The sequence below is a fragment of the Sarcophilus harrisii genome, chromosome 2 (assembly GCF_902635505.1).
Source record: "Sarcophilus harrisii chromosome 2, mSarHar1.11, whole genome shotgun sequence".
Taxonomy (NCBI): Eukaryota; Metazoa; Chordata; class Mammalia; order Dasyuromorphia; family Dasyuridae; genus Sarcophilus; species Sarcophilus harrisii.
The window spans coordinates 495,261,364-495,271,490 of NC_045427.1; the positions used below are offsets into that span (position 1 = coordinate 495,261,364).

Here is a 10,127-nt window from a genome sequence, read left to right on the forward strand (position 1 = left end):
CACGCCTCCCGCTGCGCGCGCAGCCACGCTCCCGCGCGCACCCGCCCGAGCGCAGGCGGAGGAACCTTTAGTCTAATTTCAGAACACTTTGCACCCTGGCCCGAGGAGGGCGGGTATGGCGGGCGGGGCCCGGCCGAGGAAGACGATCCTTTCTGCCCGGGAGGCGGCCGGCGCGGAGTAATGACGGAAGCACCGCGGCGCCGGACAGCGGCAGTGAGGAAACGAGCTCAGGCGTCTCCTCCGAGCTGGGACCCCAGGGACGTTCGAGGGGCCGGGGCCGGGGCCGGGGTCCTAGGGCCACCTCTGCGCGTGCGCCCATGGGGGTGCGCCCACACTTTCCCCAGAAGGCAGGGCGTCGGCGACCCGGCAGAGAAGGCGGAGGTCGGACGCGGTCCGAGCGGGGCCGTGATCCTCACCCTCGGCCCACTGCCGACCTACCTCCTCGGCCGGCCCCCGAGACTCTGACTTACTTTCGCCGGGCCTTGGAGGCGCTAAAGGAGGCGCCGGAGACTGGGGAGGAGCGCGGTACGGGGGGATTTGGGGTCGTAGCGGGTACTCCGGCTTTAACCGGGAACGGGCGTGGGGGGGGCTCCTGTGTTCCCCGGGATGAGACTGATGTGTGAAAGACCGGTGGGGAAAGGAGTCCGGCGTGGGCCCTGACCGGGAAAAAGGTGTTTGTGTGCCTGTAGTGCCGCGCTTGTCTCCCACAAAGCAGAAGGGAAAATAGTTTTCGTTTTTGTTTTTATCTAGAGCTTTTGATACATAATGTGCTGAAGGAATTAGAGCCGCAGGCGCAGGCTTTGGCCACCGACAGGGTGGGCAGCGGGATGCTGCAGGAGCTCCTGTCCTGCAGCCCCCCCGATCCTCTGAGCCGGTTGCTGGCCGCTCTCTTACCCCACTTGCGTTCGGTGGCTTGTCATCGAAGCGGGGCCCACGTGTTGCAAAGTGTGCTGCTGCAGCTGCCCCGATTTCCGGGGGCTCTTGCAAAGGAGGAGGAGGGAGACGGAAAGGATGGAGACCCAGGGACTCTGGAGGAGCTGGTGCTAAAGCTGGCGGCAGAGGTTCGCGAGGCCTTCGTCCTCTACAGCGGAGACACGCATGGCAGCTTCGTGGTCAGGACTCTGCTGCAGGTGTTAGGGGGGACAGTCTTGGAGTCTGAGATAGCCAGACCTCGGGGTCCCCAGTCACTTGGTGAGTTCTCCAGGGGAAGAAGGTGGTGGTGGAGACAGGGTGGGACTTCCCGTGGTTATTTATACTGGAGAGGGAAAGGGGTTTCTTATTCCGGTTTGAAGGCACCTAGAATGGAGGAGGAAAAACAATCACTCCCAAATCTATATTATTTTCTTTAAGTGTAACTTGTGTTTCTTCATTTGTGGAAACTCACAGACTTTTGGGAAGCAGTTTCCTATTTTCTGAAAGCATATTTTCTTTACTTCAGAAGGGCAGCGGGCCCCAGTTCAGGAATGGAAACCAGCCAGCTTTGAGGTTCCTGGAACTTTCTTGAGCTGCTTACAAGAACTGAGTACCTGTTTTCTGAAGGATATTTCTGGTGAGGGGGCTTGAGAGAGGGACGGAACAAGAAAACATGTTTGGGGCAGGGGTGAGCATGAACGTAGAAGGGAGGTACTGCCCCATTTCCTTGATGGGATTTATCCAGGTAGCAGCTATGACTCTCCCTGAATTCCTCATTTTCATTTCTTATTCTGTTTCTTTTTGAGGAATAAGACAGTGTCAGAGAAATTATGTATGTTACTGTTCTTTCTCACAGTGTTCATTACTGACAAAGTTTCCAGTTTCTGCCTCCAAGTAGCACTGCAGGTACTACATCGGAAGCTTCCCAAGGCTTGTGCTCGTCTTTGTGATTCTGTAATCAAATACTTGAGTACTCGAAACTCTGCAGCTGATGGCAGGTTAGAGGAAAGCTTCCAGTCTTCACAAGTTGGTAAGAATGAATTGTGCTACACAGGATGCACAGAATTAATTTGGATTTATTGTGATTTTCCTGCTCTTAGTCCCTTGCTGCTATTTCTGCGGGACCAGACCAGCTCCAGACTACTAGAGCAGGTATTGCTGGTGTCAGAACCTTCATGGCTACAGACCCTCTTTGAGAATCACTTTCAGGGGCAGCTACAAGCTCTGGCATCACATCCAATCGCCAACTTCCCCTTGCAACGTTTACTTGATGCCATTACCACCCCCCAATTGGTAAGTGTAGTGGGATAGAGAACAAGGTAGAGAGAACCTGGAGAGGTGGGTTAAGGAGATAAAGTTGGGGAAAAAAAGTTGAATTATATTTGAGGAGTGGTAAGTGATTCCATGTTATTTTTCACCCTCAGCTGTCCCAAGTGTTTGAGGAGTTGAGTCCTGCCCTCGAAGCTATACTGGCACAAGGCCATACCGGTGTAATTATTGCCTTAGTGGGTGCCTGTCGTAGAGTGGGGACTCATCAGGCTCAGATTCTGCAGTTGCTTCTGGAGGTGAGTGAGCTATAGCTCAGATCTCTGACATTTTCCTGTTTCAGACCACCACCTCTCATGTCTTACCCCATATTTATTTTTTTCTCTTTTGTCCCTAAGGGACTTCGTGGTCCAATAGCTAACAAATCTCTTCATGAGATTCCCTAAGCAAAAATAATTTTTTTCTGCAACTTCTCTCCCTTTCCCCACTTTTCTATGGGACGATGTCTAGTTTTTCCACATACTTCAGATACTTGAAAATAGTGTGACTCTCTTCTAAAGATTTTTCTGCTAAATAGTGACTCCTCAGATAGTATGTTCTTTGTTTTTTTACATATTGTTCACCCTCTAGATAAAGAAGATGGTTTAAAAGTGGAATTTATAAACTTGTTTTAAAAGAAATATTATAACTTTCAATATAAATGATTTTTTTTTTACAATTCTATGTATTTTGTATTATGCATTTAAAAACATTTTTCTGAGAAGAGATCTGTTTAACAAGCATGCAGTTTATATCTTCATCCAAATCACAGATAATATTAACCAATGCCAAGCCAAGGATAGAACCTTTGGATGCTTTATGAGGATAAATGGGCTTCAAATCCTTTGTCAAATTGTGTGCAATAGCAGTTCTCAAAAATTTTGGTCTTAGGACACCTTGACACTCCTAAAAAATTGAAGACCCACCCACAAAGCTTGTGTGAATTATATTGATATTTCATACATTAGAAATTAAAACATCTCAATATTATTATGAAAATAATTTTGTCTTGAAGACACCATGAAAGACTCTCAGAGACCCTCAGGTATTCCTGGACCATTCTTTGGAAGCCAGTGGTCTATACTATTCTCCTGATAAGTGATTCTATTTCTCCTATTTAAAAATGAAATAACATAACGAAATAACATCATCTATTCTTGATATAGCCATCCTGGCATTTAGTGATTTACCATTTCTTTTCCTAACTGCTCATAATTCACCCGTTTAATAATACATTTTAGAATTTTGTCATTTCCTGACATATAATTTGCAGGCTTCATTATTAACCTTTTTCTTCCTTTGGTAAATATTGACCCTTCTCTGGGTATTTATCATACATTCTCATTCCCATAAGCTTTGAAGTGTCATATCTGCTGGTCCTGTCATTAATCTTAGATATGGTTCATCCTAGTTTGGTCGTTTGAATTTATTAATAAGAGTTGGCTATTTGCTTCCTTTATTTTCCATTCTCAATTCTCTACGAATCATTATTGTCCTGTTCTCTTCAGTCCAAAGATCTTTCTTTTTTGGAAGGGAAAAAAGAAATAAAGTAAAAGTTAAGTAGTTTCTGTCCTTTTTTGCCCATCCCTTATCACACTACTCATTCTAGGTATTGGTCTTCTTCCTTGTTTTATCTTCCTCCTGCCCTCCACCATAGCTAAAAACAAAGCTTTATTTTGTTGCTTTCAGCATTCCTCTGCAGCCACTTCAGTTTTTATTATGGGCTTAAATGCTCCTGATAGTCTTCTTTACCCACTCTTGTTCAATTGCCTGTTCATGAAACAGTGTCTGACATATAGGTGCTTAATAAAAGTTTAATGATTGATTCTTTAAAATTTTTTTATATAATAGCTTTTTATTTTCCAAAATACATGAAAAATGCAAAGATAGTTTTCAACATTCACCCATGCAAAGCCTTGTGTTCCAGATTTTTTTCTCCCACCCCCCAATAGAAAAATAATCCAATATATGTTAAACATGTGCAATTCTTCTAAACATTTCCACATTTATCATGCTGCACAAGAAAAATCAGCTCAAAAGGGGAAAAATTGGGGAAAAAAACACAAGCAAGCAAATAACAACAGCAAAAGGTGAAAATACTATGTTGTGATTCACATTCAGTCCCCATTCTGCTCTCTGGATGCACATGGTTCTCTGTATTGTAAATCTTTTGGAATTGGCCTGAATCACCTCATTGTTGAAAAGAGCCCCTTCCATCACAGTTGATCATCACATAATCTTGTTGCTGTGTACAGTGTTTTCTTGGTTCTACTCATTTCACTTAGCATCAGTTCATGTAAGTGTCTCAAGACTTTTCTGAAATCATTCTGCTGGTCATTTCTTATAGAACAATAATATTCCATTACATTCATAAACCATAACTTATTCAGCCATTCTCCAGCTTATGGGCATCCACTCAGTTTCTAGTACTTTGCTACTACAAAAAAGGCTGCTACATTTTTGCACACGTGGGTTCTTTTTCCTTTTTTATGGAATCTGAGTTAATCATTAGAGACACTGCTGGATCAAAGAGAATGAGGATTGATTCTTTTAAAAAAAAACTAAGTTGTTTGGTGAGTGTTCCCTTGAAATCACAATATTTTTAGACAGTTTCCTTTTTTTTTTTTTTAGAATAATTTCTTTTTTTCTTTAAAATTTTATTTGTAATAACCCCACCCTTCTCTGATTTTTTCTACAGAATTTTCATATTAATTACTGTCTTTTTTTTTGGAGGAGGGTAAATATTTGTTTTATTTAATAGAACTCAAAACCTACTTACTTTCACTAAAAAGAATAATATTTTAGTTGGAGTCATGATTGATAGTTTCATTTTTTTAAATCGTGGTTTAACAATTTGCAGTATAATTATTCAGTAGTCTGGTTCTCAGTGTAGAGCATTTTGATACTTTTAAAAAGTTTATTTAGTATTTTATTTTTCCCCAGTTACATGTAAAAACAAAACTTGACATTTATTTTTAAAATTTTTGAGTTCCAAATTCTCTCCCTTCCCCGTCCTGATTCCTAATTTTTTCTCTGAATCTTTTAAAATATGATTACCTCACATCAAGGCTATATCAGATTGTTTAATTTTTCTTTCTTATTTTATAATGAGTTCTAAAATTGGTTGCTTCTCATTATGTTTACTTCCATTTTAAGTTTCTTTTTGTCAGAACTCTGTCCAGGATAGTAGTTTCCCATTAATTTTTAAAATTAAATTTCTAAGTGTGACGTCATTTTGACAAATCAAGATCTTACTAGCTGCTTTCCTTTTTTTTTTTTTTTTTTTTTTAACTTTCCTTTTTCCCAGTGAGAGCTTCAACATAGATTCAGCTAGCTGAATTTTCCTATCATTACCAGATCCAGATCATGCTTCTGCCAAGTTTGTGATGTTTCTCATACTTCTAGCCTATTACCTCCTCTCTAGGTGGTCTACAGTATATTCCTAGGATAATATTGCTTTTATTTCTCTACTCTTAATCCTTATCCAAGTTCTTTCACTACCATACTTTTCTCTACAAATTTTTAAAATTTCTTCATATGAAATAACTTCTTAATATAAAATACTACACACTTCCTCTTTTATAAATTTTATTCTTTTTAAATAAAGGCATTGTTCCATATCTATATTTCAGTTACAACATATTCTGGTCCTGCCAAGTCTGCTAATATTGCTTTTATCTATTAATATCTCTGGTCCACCTTCTTTATTACTTATCCTCTGTGCATTAGCATAAAGACAATTCAACCCATGGAGACTTTTTAAAGTAAATTTTTATTGATGTTTTCTTTTTTACATCACCATAGCATCAGTATCATTCCCCTTCTCAGGATGACATCTCATATAATAATACATATAATTATGTGTTGTTATTATTAATGTTATATAACATAATAATAGAATAAAAGAGGAAAAAATTAATCTATGCATTGAAAAAGTCTAAAAATATGTGCTATGCTAATTAACACTTTTGGACCTCTCACTTTTGCAAACTGGTGGGTTTGGTGGAGGTATCTTCTAATATCTCTTTTTTTTAAGCATAAAAAAATAAGCATTTTTTTAAAGCATAACTACAAAATTATAGTTTTGTAATGTACACGTTAATTTTTAATGTGTTTGGTTCTTCTATTTACACTGTTATAATCGGGTACAATTTTTTTCTTGGCTCTATTTCACTCTGCATATGTTGTATTTATTCATATTCATTTTTTCTTATAGTACAGTAATATTCCATTATACTCATGTATCACAATTTGTTTAGCAGTTCCTCAATTAGTGAACTTCTATTTGTTTTTGATTCTTTGCTTTCACAAAAAGCACTACCATAAACATTGTGTTGTATATAGTTTAATTTCTTCTTATCAATCAAATCTTATCAAGGACCTTCTTGGAATGTAGCCCAGTAATGGATTTATTGGGTCTAAAGGAATGATATGTTAAAGTAACTTTATTTGCATAGTTCCAAATTGCTTTTTAAAATAGTTGTGCTGATTTTAATTTACAACAATGTACCAATGTGCTTATTTTCCCATGTCTCCAACATTGACTACTGCTCTGTTTTGTCATCTTTATCAATATGCTCAGTATAAGATGAAATTTCACTGTTTTGATCTGCATTTCTCTTGTTATTAATGATTTGGAATATTCTTCTGATTGTCAAGATTTTGAAATTCTTTTTCTGAGAATTATTTGTTCATATCCTTTCACCACTTAGCTTGTAAGAATTGAACTATAGAGTTTTAATCTTGGCATTCTTTGATATTTTTTGGGGAGTTCTCTTTTCTGCCATCGTTTCCATGTGATTAAGCGCTTTGGCTTTGATACTTGATTTGGCAGATACTGAGAAATTTAAAGCCCTCTTGATCAGATTTGAAAGACTTTCAAGTAAATATACTTAAGCTCTCATAAGTTCTTATGAGAATACATTCCATCCCTAGTCAGAGCTCATCAGTGTTATACTTTACATTAATCTTTTTCTTCATTATTATATTTTAAATCATGATTTAGAAATCCATCTATATGGATTCTCATTCTCTTAGTCAGCTATTCACTTCCTAGATCTTACGTATTTACAATCCACAGTAGTGATGAAAACTCCTTACACCCCTAAGGTCTTCAGTGTCTTGCTCAGAATTTCATAATTATCAGTGCTTTCTAGATTGCTTTTGGCACAATCATTTTATTTTCACATGAGGCACTCTGAATAGAAAAGGTCATAAATTTGACTAATGCTGGAAGTTTCTCAATTGTTTAGGGTCCATGCCCTAGAGATCTAACAGATTTCTTCACTGGCTTCTTCTGGCTATTACTACATGATCTCTTTCCTAATGGCATCTGTGGTTCCACATCATCTCTTAACGGAACACAAGAAGCTCCTCCTTTTTGGAAATTTCTAACTTTTCCTTCTGCTGCAGGAATAACATTGTATTTGTTATTTAGCCCCAGATGTTCCAATGGTCATTCTTCCTTCCCTTCTCCTATGTCACATATTTTGAACTTCCAGCCTTTTGATGGGTTAAGATTCTACTCTATTTCCCTCTATTTCTTGAGGCTTTTTGTTCTTTTTTGTTTGTTTTTAAAGAAGACTAATTCCATAATAAACTAAAGGTCAAGATTTGTTCCTTTAGCCTTTTATCTCCATTAAAACAGAAACCAATTTGTACCTGAGTTCCTTGGTAGTGGTAATAAAGCTTTTGCACAGGCTGTTGTCCACATGTGAAAGGCATTGCATCCTTGACTCTCTTTCTTAGAACTTATAAAGGGGATAAGGACTGCACCTGTGATTTTATTGTTACAGGGAACTTTCCAAAGAGGAAACTCACCACCAGTACCATTGGGTGTCTCCTTAGTCCAGGAGTCCTGAATGTTAAATTAATATCTATCAGAGGTGAGACTTGAACCTGGAACCTTTCTGGTTTAGAAGCTAGTTTTCTATTCATTAAGGATTGTTGGTTTTGATTGGTTGATTGTTGGTAGGTTTTGCTATTTTTGCTGGCTGCTTTAAGCCAAGGCTTATTTGATTGGCAATTAGCATATTCCTGCCAGGTTTTAATATAGAGAGAACCAACTCTCAGATTCCCCAAGGAATTTTATTATTATTGATGCTGTATCTAAATTTTAATTACCTTCCCCAATTCCCACTTTATTTTCTTCTAGTTCTCCTGATACTTAGATACATCTGTGTGCTTCTCTGGCAGTTTTGCTTTCTAAATTCCCTTTGCAGGGATTTTTGTGCCATAGGCCCCATTGGCATTCTGGTGAAGTCTATGGACCTCTTCTCATAAAATTTAAATGCATAAAAAAGTTCATGAAACTTAGGTTAATAAATCCTGCCTTAAAGTGTGTGGAGAAAGTTCAGATTCCTCCTTCTTCATACTACAGGCATTCCATTGTGCGGAACCCCCTTCCCGGCAGGTGGCATGTGTACCCCTCTTTGGCTCCCTGACAGCCTATGAGGTGTACTATGAATTAGAGGAAGAGGATGTACCTTCTGAACACAAGGTGAGATGAGAGTTCTGAATGGCTAATAAAGAAGCAGATTCTCTGATTCTTAGGAAGAAACTTGTATTTTGAACTCTTGACTATAAGTGAGGGTTGTAAAGTTCCTGAATTTGAATAATTGGAACTGGGCATATACCCTTACTTGACATTTCTGACCGTGGATTTAATATTTTTTTCTTACCAGGTAGAGGTGGCTGTAGCTCGCCCCCTGGGGGAAATGACTGTTCCTGGGTCACTGTTGCTTCAGCACCTGCTGCACTTCTCAACCCCAGGCCCTGTGCTTCGAAGTCTGACTTCTATGGAAGGAGCACAGCTTTTGGCGCTAGCCCAAAGTCCTGCTGGTTCCCATGTCCTGGATGCTGTGCTGACTAGTTCTACTCTGACCAGAAAACAGCGTCGCAGAGTCCTCCGGCCTCTTAAGGTCAGGCTTCCTGCAGCCTTCCTTCATTACTCTATCTGATCCAGATTTCCAGTTTTAGCACACCAATTACTTGACTTTTTGATTGACTTTCTGGCCACTTTGTGGAACACTGTTTCTCTCCAGTGCCCTCTTTACCTTCCTTACCTGAGCTGTCCTGAGACCTGATTCTCTTTGTTTTTCCCTCCCCAGGGACACTATGTGGCTCTGGCCTGCAGCCGTCATGGCAGTCGAGTGCTGGATGCCATCTGGAATGAAGCAACTTTGGGAAACCGTAAGGAGATTGCTGCTGAGTTAGGTAAATACTCAAGCTTTTCCTTGACCTTCCTTTTTGTCATCCAACGCATCTGGACACCTGTGGGAATGGGGTTAAACTGTGGGTAACAAGGGTGGTCTAGATCTGAGGTCTCCAAACTTTCTATTTGCAGCCCATATTTCTTTCTCACCTGGGTTTCAGGGGTAGTGAAATGTCAGCTTCATTCTAGGACCTGTTTCAAAGTGAAAAGGAAAGAAAAGAAGCCTTACCCTCGGCAAGGTCTTTACTTCAGGCACAGGAGCTTAGCTGTCTGGTGATTTTGATGTTGGAAGTGATTCTTTTTACAGGGGAACAGAACCAGGAGCTGATGAGAGATCCCTTTGGCCATCATGTGGCCCGAAATGTAGCACTGGGCTCTTTCCTGAAGCGACCACGAGACTGGGAACAGCAGCAAGAGGCAGTGGCTAAGCGGAGAAAAGCCCTGAGTGCCATACTTGGGGACTGAGGCCTTTGGACCTAGGGGTGAAGCAGTGATGGGAAGTGGGAATTGGCTTAATTTGACTCCAAAATTCTAATAGTAAATATTTTTCTATTTTTATTGGAAATGATGTTTGTGTTAGATTTTTTTTTCCTCTCCCCTTTTGGGGGGAGCCACCGTTAAAGGGAAAGCAGGAATGGGACCCTTTGGTGACGTAACAGGGAGAACTTGTCAACAGGTCTGGGAGGCTCATGGATAA

At 40.1% G+C, this 10,127-nt stretch overlaps 1 protein-coding gene across 1 annotated transcript; it reads left to right on the plus strand.

Moving 5' to 3' along the window:
• Positions 1 to 188: 188 nt before the first annotated feature.
• NOP9 (NOP9 nucleolar protein) lies at positions 189 to 9,998 on the plus strand. Its single transcript, XM_012545202.3, has 10 exons — positions 189 to 525; positions 751 to 1,191; positions 1,439 to 1,549; positions 1,769 to 1,910; positions 2,013 to 2,205; positions 2,337 to 2,477; positions 8,597 to 8,716; positions 8,901 to 9,137; positions 9,327 to 9,432; positions 9,738 to 9,998. Exons 1-10 carry the CDS (start codon positions 318 to 320, stop codon positions 9,893 to 9,895), a joined length of 1,857 nt encoding a protein of 618 aa, XP_012400656.1. The 5' UTR covers positions 189 to 317; the 3' UTR covers positions 9,896 to 9,998.
• The last annotated feature ends 129 nt before the right edge of the window (positions 9,999 to 10,127 follow it).

Bases quoted from the DNA above. Each gene is read 5' to 3' on its own strand.
- NOP9 (XM_012545202.3), top strand. From the start codon at position 318: ATGGGGGTGCGCCCACACTTTCCCCAGAAGGCAGGGCGTCGGCGACCC. The intron at 1,192-1,438 runs GTGAGTTCTCCA...TCTTTACTTCAG, and splicing joins TCGGGGTCCCCAGTCACTTG to AAGGGCAGCGGGCCCCAGTT. The intron at 2,478-8,596 runs GTGAGTGAGCTA...TTCATACTACAG, and splicing joins TTCTGCAGTTGCTTCTGGAG to GCATTCCATTGTGCGGAACC.